At 34.3% G+C, this 13170-nt stretch overlaps 1 protein-coding gene across 6 annotated transcripts in view; it reads left to right on the plus strand.

Annotated features, from left to right (window-relative positions):
• Positions 1–13170, plus strand: part of SWT1 (SWT1 RNA endoribonuclease homolog) — a 72464-nt gene that overhangs the window by 41128 nt on the left and 18166 nt on the right. For all 6 annotated transcript variants that reach the window (XR_006731107.1, XM_045536411.1, XM_045536410.1 and 3 more), the window contains one exon: positions 6414–6545. Coding sequence is in view for 5 of the 6 variants with exons in the window: in XM_045536411.1 (XP_045392367.1) it covers positions 6414–6545 (132 nt within the window). In the remaining variant the exon portion in view is untranslated. The remainder of the gene's footprint in view (positions 1–6413; positions 6546–13170) is intronic.

The raw sequence follows: 13170 nt of genomic DNA on the forward strand, positions 1-13170 counted from the left end.
CACATGGTGTTTCCCCTGTTTTCTTCTAGTAGTTTCATAGTCAAGTTTTACATTGAAGTCTTTAATCCATTTTGAATTGACTTTTTTGGTATATGGTTAGAGATGTGGGTCTAGTGCCATTCTTCTGCACGTGGATATCCAGTTTTCCCAGCTTCACTTCTTGAAGAGACTGTCTTTTCCCCAAAGTGTGTTCTTGGCACCTCTGTCAAAAATCAGTTGGCTGTAGGTGTGTTAATTTCTTTCTGGGCTCCCCATTCTGTTCCATTGGTCTATGCATCTGTTTTATGCCAGTACCATACTGTTTTGGTTACTGTATATTTTGTAGTATATTTTGATATGTGATGCCTCCAACTTTGTTCCTTTTTGCTCAGAATTGCTTTGGCTATTGGGGTCTTTTATGGTTCCATATGAAGTTTTGGATTTTTTTTCTATATTTGTAAAGAATTTCATTGGTATTTTGATAGAGATTGCATTAAATCTGTAGATCACTTTGGGTAGTATGATCATTTTAACAATATTAATTCTTCCAGTCTATAAACATGGGATATCTTTTCATATATTGTGTCCTCTTCAGTTTTTTCATTAATGTTTTATAGTTTTCAGTATAGAGATCTTTCACCTCCTTGGTTAAGTTTATTCCTAGGTATCTTACTTTTTTTGTAGCTATTATAAATGGAATTGCTTTCTTTATTTCTTTTTCAGATAGTTTGTTATTGGCCTATAGAAATGCTACTACTGATTTTTGTGTGCTGATTTTGCATCCTGCAACTTTATTGAATTCGTTTATTAGTTCTAATAGATTTTTGGTGGAGTTTTAGGGTTTTCTATGTATAAAATCATGTTGTCTGCAAACAGGGACAATTTGACTTCCTTCTTTCCAATTTGGATTTCTTTTGTTTCTTTTTCTTTACTAATCACTCTGACTAGAACTTCCAGTACTGTGTTGAATAGAAGTGATGAAGGTGGTCATCCTTGCCTTGTTCTTGATTTTAGAGGAAAAGCTTTCGCCATTTACTTTTTCAGTATGATGTTAGTTGTGGGTTTGTCATATATTGCCTTTGTTGTGTTGAGACTCATACCTTCTATACCTAATTTGTTGAGAGTTTTTATCACAAAGGGATGTTGAATTTTGTTAAATGCTTTTTTAGCATCTGTTGAAATGATTATGGTTTTTGTCTTTCTTTCTGCTAATGTGGTGTATCACATTTATTGATTTGCAGTAAGTTGAACCATCCATGCATCCCTGGGTTGAATCCCACTTGATCATAGTGAATGATTTTTGAATTTGGTTTGCTAATATCTTGTTGAGAATTTTTACACTTATATTTATCAAGGATATTGGCCTGTGGTTTTTTTGTTGTTGTGACCTTGTTTAGTTTTGGAATCAAGATAATGCTAGCCTCATAAAATGAGTTTGGAAGTATTCCCTCCTCGTAAATTTTCTGAAATAATTTGAGGAGAATTGGTATTAGTTCTTTAAATGTTTGGTAGAATTCAGCAAGCCATTAGGTCTTGAGCTTTCTTTGATGGGAGAGTCTCTACTACTGCTTCGGTCTTGTTACCTGTTATTGGTCTTTCCAGGTTTTCTACTTTTTCATGATTTACTTTTGGTAGGTTGTATGTATCTAGGATACATTATTTCTTCTTTGTTATTAGATTTGCTGGTGAATAGTTATTCATAATAGTCTCTTTGGCCCTTTGTATTTCTGTGATATCAATTGTAATGACTCCTTTTTCATCTCTGATTTTATTTGAATCTTCTTTTTTCATAGTCTAGCTAAAGGTTTGCCTTTTTTTAAGCGTTTTCCATTACACTTATGTGCCACATAATGATGTTTCAGTCAACAGTGGACTACATATGTGACAGTGATCTCATAAGATTATAATACCATATTTTTGCCATACCTTTTCTATATTTAGATACACAGATACCTAGCATTGTGTACAATGTTTAGTATAGTACTATACTCTACCAGTTTGTAGCCTAGGGGCAATAGGCTACACCGTATAGCTTAGGTGTGTAGTAGGTACCATCTAGGTTTCTGTAAGTACACTCTATGATGTTCACACAATGACAGAATTGCCTAACTGCATTTCTCAGAATGTATTCTTGTCATTAAGTGACACATGACTCTATTACTGTTACTCACTGAATAGTTAGTGTTTGGGTTACTGATGGACTAGATTGTCTGCTGGGTGGTTCATGCCTGTAATCCCAGCACTTTGGGAGGTGGAGGCGGGCGGAACCTTCCTTTTAATGATGAACCAAGAAAGGTTGAAGTATACTGTAAATAGTACAATCATTTCTCATTTCTGACTTCACAGATTTAATTATCAGAACAGCCATGGTGTCTATAGGATCTTTGTATATACTTTCCATCCCTATTATGACTGTTTTGTAGCCATATTTTACGTATTTGCTGTAAGTTGTGGAATCCAGGGAAAACCAGCTTACCAGTCCATGAAGATTGCTTTCAACCAACTCCTAAGTGAATTAGCATGTAGGCCATCCATTATACTTTTTTGATTTAGCCCAGATGATTTTGAACACATGTATATTTAAGTATAGACATATAGATGTATAGATAGGTAATAAGTTTATACAGAGAGGTGTGTGTTTCAAACTTACTGCACTAGAACTAAAATCAAAATCATCTAAATAAGGTTTGAGAAATGCCAGAGCAGATTCTCAAAGGTAAGAGCAACCGCAGAGGTACATTTGAGTCAAATATTCATTCTTTAATTTCATTCATCTATTCATCAAACGTATGCTGATCGTCTGCTATATGCCAGGCACAATCTAGGTACTGAGAACATAAATATCAGTGAGAAAAATAGGCAAAAATGTTTATCTGCATTCTAATGATAAGAGTTGGGCAAATAAAATATAAGCAGGCTATCAAAAAGTCTGGAAACCCAGGGTGAATATCTTTATATAGTATGTTAGTTACTTTTAAAAAGTAGCATGTTCAATATATTTTTCTTCAACCTTAAGATACATTTTCAAGTGAAGTATTTCGCAATTTTAGCCATGGATCTAATAATACATTGCAGAGTGTCTAACACATACTAGAATCAAGGGAAAATTGTGTATTTATTGTATTTTTTCATACTTTCAGGCACTTGGTAGTATGTCATATGATCATGAAGTTTTAAGAGGAAAGAAAAGATAAGATGAATATTAGGTTGGTGCAAAAGTAATTGCAGTTTTGATTGTGAATTTTAAATCATTATAACTAGACTCAAACACATCTTTATTAATCAAAATAGGAACCATTACAATCATTTTTGCCAATAAGAAATAAGTTTATTTATTACTTTAGTGTAAAAATCTGTGCTTTGGGATTCGATGAACTCTTGGAAAGCATTTTCTGCATCCAGCTGGTTGTGGAAGTGTTTTCTCTGCAAAAAGTTGTCCAGATGCTTGAAGAAGTGGTAGTCAGTTGGCAAGAGGTCAGGTGAATATGGCCCGAAGATGTGTAGTTGTAAGAGGATCACTTCAGTGATTGCTCTCAATTGGTCGTTGTCAACTTCTGATCGCCCTGGCCACTGCACTCCTCATCTTCAAGGCTCTCGTCTCATTTGCAGAACTTCTTGAACCACCACTGCACTGTACATTCATTAGCAGTTCCTGGGCCAAATGCGTTGTTGATGTTGCGAATTGTCTCCGCTGTTTTACGACCCATTTTGAACTCGAATAAGAAAATTGCTCGAATTTGCTTTTTGTCTAACATCATTTCCATAGTCTAAAATAAATATAAAACAAACAGCAAGTAATAAGTCAGCAGCAAAAAATATAAAGCCAAGAAACATGCATTAAAATGACATATAAAATAACCACATATATTTAAGAATGTATTCCAGTGTCAAACAGCGAATTTCAACGGTGCTAAAACCGCAATTACTTTTGCACCAACCTGATAGTAATGTTTGAGGGAGGAGCAGGAATTAATGATTTAGAGTGTTCAAATAAACCCTTGTTTTAAAAAATGGCATTTGTGCTGAGCCCTGGAGAAGGTGAGAATGCGAGCCATATAGATATTTACAGGAAAAGCATGCCAGACAGGAACCGAATTTACGAAGACTTTGTTTAGTAATTTCAGCAAACTGAAGGGAGGCCAGTGTGGCTAGAACAAGAGGCAAAGTAGGATGAGATAAAGTGGGGAGGGTAAGCGTGGGATGGTGTCAGGCCTTGTTGGCCATGGTAAGAATTTAGGGCTTTTACTGTTAATAAAAGGTATGGCACAATTTTAAGCAAAGAAATGACAAGGTTTATATTTTAAAAAGATTGCTCTGCCATATTGAGAACAGACTGAAGTGGTGAGGGTGAGGCCAGAAGTCCAGTTAGGTGTCTTCTGTGATAATCCAAGTGGAAGATGATGATGCCTAACTGTGATAGAGAGGGTAAGAACTGGTCAAACGCTGGATATATTTTAAAGGTAGAGCCAACAGGATTTGCTGATATTATCTCAAGTGATAGCACCAAAAAAATAATAGTACCTATAGCAACAGGTTGTTCCTGCCAGTCGTATGACTGCTATGACTATTCTCATTCTCATCTCTTTCGCATTTCTCCCACATTCTGTCATTTAAGATAAATCCTGGAGGACTTTTTAGTGCCTTCTTCCTTTTACCTAAACTGTTAAAATTCTATATAAAAACTGTAATGGAGGTGTTTGGAATAATAATATCTAGCATGTAGATTTTGATTTACTGATAGCTTTCCTGGAAGATGTTTTCTATTTTCTCTCTAAATCTCTCCCCACCCCCACAATTTACATGCATACCCAGAAAAATATGAAGAAAGAACTCATGAATATTAATAATGCCTGTCTCTGGATGGTATACTATTGATATTACATATTCTCTTCTTTCATTCCTATATTTTTCAAATTTTCTATGATGAATAGGCTTTAAATGTAGTAAAATCTTAAAAAGTTAAATATTTTTTAAGTAAATTCATGGTTTTTATTTTAAAAATAAATATACACACAAATATTTGGAGTAGGCAAATTCATAGAGGCAGAAAACTGATTAGTGGTTGTAGGGGTTTGGTGGGGGTTGGGGGATAGGGAGTAACTGATTAATGGATTTAGGGTTTTCTTTTGGGGTGATGAAAATGATCTGTAACTAGATAGTGGTGATGGTTACATAACATTGTGAATGTACTAAATGCCACTGAATTATACACTTTACAGTGGCCAAAATGGTGAATTTTATGTTATGTGTATTTTACCACAATCATAAAAATAATACTTTGGAAAATAATGTAAAGTAGAGGAGAAAATTCCCTTGAGTGCTACTAACTAACTGTAGTTAACATTGTTAATATTATTAACAATGCTAGCTTTGTTTTTAGGCACCTGTATTCGTTTCCTAGGACTGCCATAACAAATTACGACAAACTTGGTGTCCCGAAATAGAAGTTTATTTGCTTACAGTTCTGGAAGCCAAACATCTGAAATCCATGTGTCTGCAGGCTTGCTTCTTCTGGATGTTCTAACAGAGAATCTGTTCCATACCTTTCTCCTTTCTCCTGGTGGTTGCCAGCAATCCTTGCCTTGTACATGTACCACTTCAATCTCTGCATTTGTTTTCACCTACAGTAGGGCCCGCTCTAATCCAGTGTGACTTCATTTGAACTTAACTGATTACATCTGCAAAGACTATTTCAAATAAGATCACATCCTGAGATTCTGGATAAACATAAATTTTGGGTGAAAACTATTCAACCTTGTTACAGTATTTTTTAATTTTTATATGGTTGTTATGTTAATATAAGTAAATTTTTATACCTTTATTTTTCTGTTCCATAGATGGCATAAGCATCATTTTAATAGTTTGGTATTTTGTCAGGTGGCTGATTTACTATTTACTTAACACTTTTTATATTGTCGGACATTTAGGGTGTTACTGATTGTTGCCTGATGGTAAATAACTTATTAATTTATAATAGATTCCTAGAAGTGGAATTACTGTGATAAACTTCCAGTTTCAACAGACACTTAATCTGATATCTAATTTTTTTCTTTATCCTTACCTTCTTGAGTACTGACTTGAATGTAGATTGATAGTATTACTCTTACCTTCTTGAGTACTGACTTGAATGTAGATTGATAGTATTACTTCCCCTCTATCTCTTACAATCTCTTAGAATGAAACATTATTCACATAGCTTTTACAGTGATACTTTAGATTAGACCTGTATAGTGTCTCACCTAGATCCTTTGCATGAATGTTAGTCCTGACTTTCACATATCACTATCTTTTATTTCTAATTTAAATAGATCAGCATTATGAGAGATGATTTATAATAAATGTTACTTTATTTTATACATTGGCAATGGAAATACTTGAATTACATTAAAAATACATGTGTACCTATGAGGATCTTTTCTTTTTCACTATTTTAGCATGGATGTATTTCAAAGATTGGGATCAAATTCAGCTCTGACTACTTCAAAAATAGCTTCCTTTGAAGAAGCATTTATTTATCTTCAAAAATTAATGGCAGCTGTGAAGGATATTCTTGAAGGAATTCAGAGGTAAATGCTACTAATTTTAAAGTTTCATTTATTTGTTACTTCTCTTTTCTAGGTTTATCAGCTTTTTCAGAGCTGCTGGGAGTCTTCCAGCCAGTTTTATAAATTAATAACTTTTAGATTCAACTCTTTTTCCCTCCTCTGCAAAGAATTCCTATTTCTAGTTTAGACCACAAGAATGTTTTCACCTTTCCCCTTTCTACAAAAAAACCCACCAGATTGTAATCTTCATGAAGAACTTTATTTTCTTTATTGTGTAACTATAGCTCCTAGAACAGTACCTGGCACATAGTGGGTACTCAGTAATTACTTAAGGAATAAATATATGTTAAGGTAATTATCATTGCCCTTTTAAAATGAATATATATTAATACATTTTTCCGTATGATTTATTTCCTCCAATACAGTTTCACAGAATTACAAACTGGAATAAGTTTGAGAAGCAGCACAGTCTTATGATGCTTCGAGATTTATACTATATGTGATTATGTTTTAAATATTGATGATGCATATAGAAAATAGAGTGCCAGAAACCTATAGAATTGACCATAGCACTTTATAGCATGAAATCAAATGCTTTCTTTTATGGCACTAAAGGAAGATAATTTTAAATTTTGCAGTTTTATTGGTATATACCAAAATTGTTTGACCTGAATTAGATATACATTTTGATAATAGAAAAATACTATTCTTCACAAATTAAAAAAATGAAAACAAAACTGAATTGATTTTGCCTTGTCCAAGTTTGAGAAACTTGGATTTTTCAAGATAGGTTTTTTTTTTTTTCCTTTTTTCCTTAATAGTTTTTGGAAACTTCATCTCATTGTTAATATAAAAGGCATTTTTTACCTCTTTTTAGATCACAGTTGGCCTAAATGACTCTTAAATAAAAAATTATCAAAGGCTTTTGCCATCCTTAAATTATTAATGAATTAAAAATATGACAGATCCTAAGGCAAGTTAAATGTTGCCTCTAAGTGCAAATAGTCCCTTTATAATTTAAAGCAATATTAAATAAGAATAGCTCTGTGAGGGTGAAATATTCAGTTCAGGTTTTAGCTATATAAAATAAACTGTTGCTCACTCTAGGTTGCATAAAAGTCATGATTTACAATACCTTCTCTACAGAAAGTAAGCATGTAAATCTGTATTCATTCACTCAACACATGTTAATTGAGCACCAGTTATGCTTGTATCATACCAGGCACTGGGGAACCAAAGATAAATAAGATGTAACCTCCGACTCTAAACAACTTGTAGAAATAATGTAGTCACGTTAAACAGATCATTGCAATCAAAAAACTATTAGTGTTTTAATAGGGATATGTATGCAATGGAGGGAGGAAGGGTCTGGCAAAAGATGAGGCTGAATAGAGGTTGGGGAAGAGTATCTCAGGGCATGCACCAGTTTCCACTTTCTCTTATGGCTAGTGTTTCATACATTCAGAGCCTTTAATTATGACTTGACAGAAGTGTTTCTGGTTCACAAGGCTTTGGAAATATTTGCATACTATACCACCTTCTTGGGAAATCACTATGTATCTATTAGCATATTAATGGGTCTCTGCTGTAGATAAACCTTTTCAATTTTAGGAGCTTTAAAAAATATCGATGCCTGCAGCTCCATCCCAAAGATTGTGATGTAATTGGTCCGGGGTGTGCCTGGCTATCAAGAGCTTAAAATTTTCTGTAGGTGATTCTAATGTGTAGAAAAGGTTGAAAAACCACTAGCCAATATGCTTATGTAGCGGTTCTCAAAGTGTAGTCACAAGACCAGCATCATCACCACCTGGAACCTGATAAAAGTACAGATTCTCAGGCCCTCTCACATTTATTCAGTGAGAAACCGGGCATGAGGCCCAGTAGTCTTTGTCTTCTAGGTGATTCTGGCATATTAAATGCTGAACATCGCTACCTAAGTGGTTCTTAGCCCTGGTGGGGTTTATATTATAATCACCTGGGAGTTAAAAAAAAAAAGTAGTTGGGCTTGGGCATAGGCATTTCTACAGACTCTCTAAGCGAGGGTTGAGAAATTATAGCATGTATTGCTTACATAAGCTGTATCTAAAAGAAATGATTACTTGAATTTTAAGGGTGAAAAATTTTATTATTCTTCCCTCTTAAGGATGCATAACCCTAGGAATAAGAAAACATTGGTGGTTCTGCTACCTTTTGCATGTGACCTGAATTATTAAAGCTGTTTTGAGCCTCAGTCATCATTTATAAAGCAGGCATAATAATACTTTCCCATCATTTCACAGGGTTATCGTGCTTTGAAAGTAAGCTGTTGGTATTACTGTTAACCAAACCAGTGATTCTCAACTTGTTTGTTGGGGAACTTGTTAAAAATGTAAAGTTTAAGGTCTTAACTCAGGCTAACCAAATTCGAAATATATGTAGATATTGTGCAAAGTAGGGAAGTTGTATTTTTAACAAGCTTTTCGGAGAATTTGTATGCAGATGATGGGGGACTATGCTTAACTAATACAATCTCCCATGTTACATTAGAAAGTTTTTCTCTTGAGCTACCAGTAGGGGGTGTTGTGAGTAAAAACGTTTGCTCATCTTAACCGCTAATCAACAGGCAACTACAAAATTGCAAAGTTTTTTATAACCCTTCAGACAGTAGGTATTTAAATAAAAATGTAATAGAAGTTAATAATTACATTATTTTTTCAAATGTACGCGTGGTCCTTAAAATCTTTCAAGAAACAGAATCATGTTAAATTCCAAATTAGCTCAGTTTAAGAAATTTCTTTTGGTTAAATATGGATTTAAAAATTTTTAAACATTGGAAATTACACTCAACTGTGTAGTGGCTGCAAAGTAATTAGCATTTTTTGTTGCTTATGAAAATGTTATAGTTTCATTTGGTTTTGTGATACATGCTCAGTGATTGTATATCAGCTCTATTTCCTTTTGTCTTAAAAATAGTAGATCGTATACAGTATTACATTGGGATTCAATAATAAGGTGATCTGTTAATCTGATCCTTCAGTTAAAGAAGTGAATGAAAAGGTATTTGATAAACTAAGAGCTTGGGTTTCTAGTTCCAGATTTATCCCCTTGTAGCTGACTTTGCACATGTCATCTACCCTCTCTCTAAGCCATAGTTTCTTTCCTTGTTAAATGAAAATTCTGATACCTTCTTCAAAGGAATGTGTGAGATGTATGTGAAAATACTTTTCAAACTATTATAAGTGTTAGTCTTTTTTTCTCTTTACAGCTGATATGTTAAATTTCAAATGTTTAAAATGTGTTTCAATTTTAATAAAGCTCTAAATATAACTGTGGTAAGATTGAAAATATTGGTAGTTAAAAACAACACTTGGTGGGCTAAGAAAGAAAAGAGAATTTTGGTGGAGTTTTCCAGACAGTTGGGAGCAGAATATCTAATTTTGCAAAGTTTGTCAAAGAATGAAGACCTTGCTGATTCCTAAACTTTCTTTTCTTTTTCTTTGTTTTTTTTTGTTGTTGTTGTTGTTGTCATTTGTTTTTAGAGACTGGGTCTCGCTCTGTTGCCTAGGCTAGGGTGCAGTGGTGCAATTATAGCTCGCTGCAGCCTCGAATTCCTGGGCTCAAGTGATCTTCCCCAGAGTAGCTGGAATTACAGGCACGAGCTATTGCATCTGGCTGATTCCTATACACTTTCTTTTTGGGTAGGAGAGGAAATTTAATCAGCTTATTTACTATTGGTTTAGAAATTGCTTCTTTCCTTCTCATCTTTCATTTTATGTGTATATAGAATTAATTTGAACACTTTTGTTAATGGTTTCCTTAACACTGGAGCGATGTAGACAATTGTTTTCTTTCCAGATAAAGTGTTTTAAGATTTATTTTTAGGTCAGTACTATCTAGTCTCAATTTATACTGTATTAAACTTATATCTAGATTGATCAAGTAACTCTTAAGACCACAAACACCTTTTGCTTTGTATATAAAGATGATGAAGTTTTATTGGAGCAAAAAATTAATTGGAGAGTTGAATTGCAGATTCGGAAAATAAAGTTCTGCTACTTGTACACTCATCAAAAACCATTAGTAAATGTCTGCATGTGTCTTGTGCTTAAACTGGCATCTCTAGAGTTAACTAAACAGGTCATGTATTCTAACTCTGAGGCACACTATAAATGTGTGCAGCTACAACTTGAAAGCTAATACTCATAAAAGTGTTTTTTAGGTATTTTTTTGGTCTATGAAATAGATGATGAACTTTCTGGTTTAGAAGGTGAGGAGAGAAGAGGGGAGGGTAGGGGTGGGAAATTGTAACCTGCCAAGGTTTTATAATATGTTTGTAAAATAAAATAAATTTGAAATTATTTAAAAAAAAAACAAAAAAAATATTGTAACATTTTTGAATGCAAAAATATAACTAGATCATGTCCCCAAGTATATTTGGTTTAATATGTAAAACTTTACCTTTCTGTATCAATTTCATGAACACTTAGATTTCTAGTTCAAGTAGCTTTAGACAAAGTGAGATAATGAATGCTTTCTTAGTTTCATATTTTGAATCATGTGGGGTGGGGAAGGAAGAGAGGAAGTTACTATTATAAATAACTTGGCACATTTTGAGGTGATGCTTTTATATTAAAGGATATCTCAAGTTTAGAAAACTTTTGTTTTCTAGCTGTCATTTTATTTGGTTGTATTTAAATGTAACATGAAATGAGTGTGTTTGGACATGATCATATGCTGCGTTGGGCATTCATGCCTGATCATAGAATATGCTTTTTGGAAAATGAAACCTCTTTTTGGATTCAGGAAAGGAAGATGATTAATTTTTATTGCATTATTTCATCTTCAAAACTTTAATAACCTCTTTCACATTCCTGTGGCTTTGGTTTGAAATACCTTAGCTGTTTTTCTAAAACAATTGCAGTCATAAAGTTTGGGATTTTTTTAGGAATTGCTTCTCTCCTTCTCGTCTTTCATTTTATGTGTATATAGGATTAATTTGAGCACTTTTGTTAATGGTTTCCTTATCTAAACACTAGACAACTAGGGGCAATGTGAACAATTGTTTTCTTTCCAGATATACTAAAGTGTGTGTGATTTACATATTTTTTGTTTTTTTATTAAGCCTTTAAAAATTGCTTTCCTTTCCATTTGAGAAATTTAGTTAAAAAGAAAGAAATTAATTTTCCTACAGTCTCTTTTCACATTTTAGTATAAGAACAGACCATATATTGGTATATTCATACATGATTTCTGGAAAAAGGAATCTTAAAATCACAGCAGCTTTTCAGATCCACTAATGATTTAGCTGCTTCAAAGATACTGGAGTTTGCATTTAAAAAATATTTTACTAACTTAGCCTCTTTGACTTACTACTGTATATGTTGATAGCTGACCTCCTGAAGTTTTAGAAAAGGTTATTTAGAAAAGGTCATCCTCGGCTGGGCGCGGTGGCTCACGCCTGTAATCCTAGCACTCTGGGAGGCTGAGGTGGGTGGATCGCTCGAGGTCAGGAGTTCGAGACCAGCCTGAGCAAGAGCGAGACCCCGTCTCTACTAAAAATAGAAACAAATCAGCTGGCCAACTAAAATATATATGGAAAAAATTAGACGGGCATGGTGGCACATGCCTGTAGTCCCAGCTACTCGGGAGGCTGAGGCAGGAGGATTGCTTAAGCCCAGAAGTTTGAGGTTGCTGTGAGCTAGGCTGACGCCACGGCACTCATTCCAACCTGGGCAACAAAGTGACACTCTGATTCAAAAAAAAAAAAAGAAAAGGTCATCCTCTTTAGGCTGCTTCTTTAGATTAAGCTAGTTGTTTCAACAAAAGTTTCTATTAGAGGCATGCTAACGTTTAGAAAATACAGACCTTAAAAAACTATACCCATTGAGCTTTAGAAGTGACTTTTCAGCATCTGTACTCGTTGCAGTGTGTGTTCAGCTGTCAATAAAAGTTTTCTTTAACTATAGTTGAGGGCTTTATCCATGTTTGGGTCTGACCTACTTTCATTGAGACGTGGCCTTTCAACCCTTAAATAATTAGACTTCACCTCCTGCCCTTCAGTTAGGGTTCCCACAAGTCCTCAGATAATGCTGTATCTCTTTATCAGATAGATTGTCCACACACCCCTTGTCCTTTCTTTTTTTTTTTTTTGTCTTTTTTTTTTTATTTCAGCATATTACGGGGGTACAAAAGTTTAGGTTATGTATATTGCCCATGCCCCCCTGCCCCAGTCAGAGCTTCAAGCGTGTCCATTCCCCAGATGGTGCGCATCACATTCATTATGTAGGTATGCACCCATTCCCTCTTCCCCCCACATCTGCCCGACACCCAATTGGTGTTATTCCCAAATGTGCACTTAGGTGATGATCAGGGAAACCAATTTGCTGGTGAGTACATGTGGTGCTTATTTTTCCATTCTTGGGATATTTCACTTAGTAGAATGGGTTCCACCTCTATCCAGGAGAACATAAGAGATTCTATATCACCGTTATTCCTTATAGCTGAGTAATAACTCCATGGACCCCTTGTCTTTCATCACCAAGTGTATCAGTTGCTTTGCTGAGTAAGAGAAAATAATACAACTTACTGTTTAAAAATGAAAGGACTTAGTTGCTTTATCATCATGCCACCATTTTGTACCTAACTTTATTTTTTATAATTTATTTTA

This window comes from Lemur catta, chromosome 23 (genome assembly GCF_020740605.2).
Source record: "Lemur catta isolate mLemCat1 chromosome 23, mLemCat1.pri, whole genome shotgun sequence".
Classification (NCBI taxonomy): domain Eukaryota; kingdom Metazoa; phylum Chordata; class Mammalia; order Primates; family Lemuridae; genus Lemur; species Lemur catta.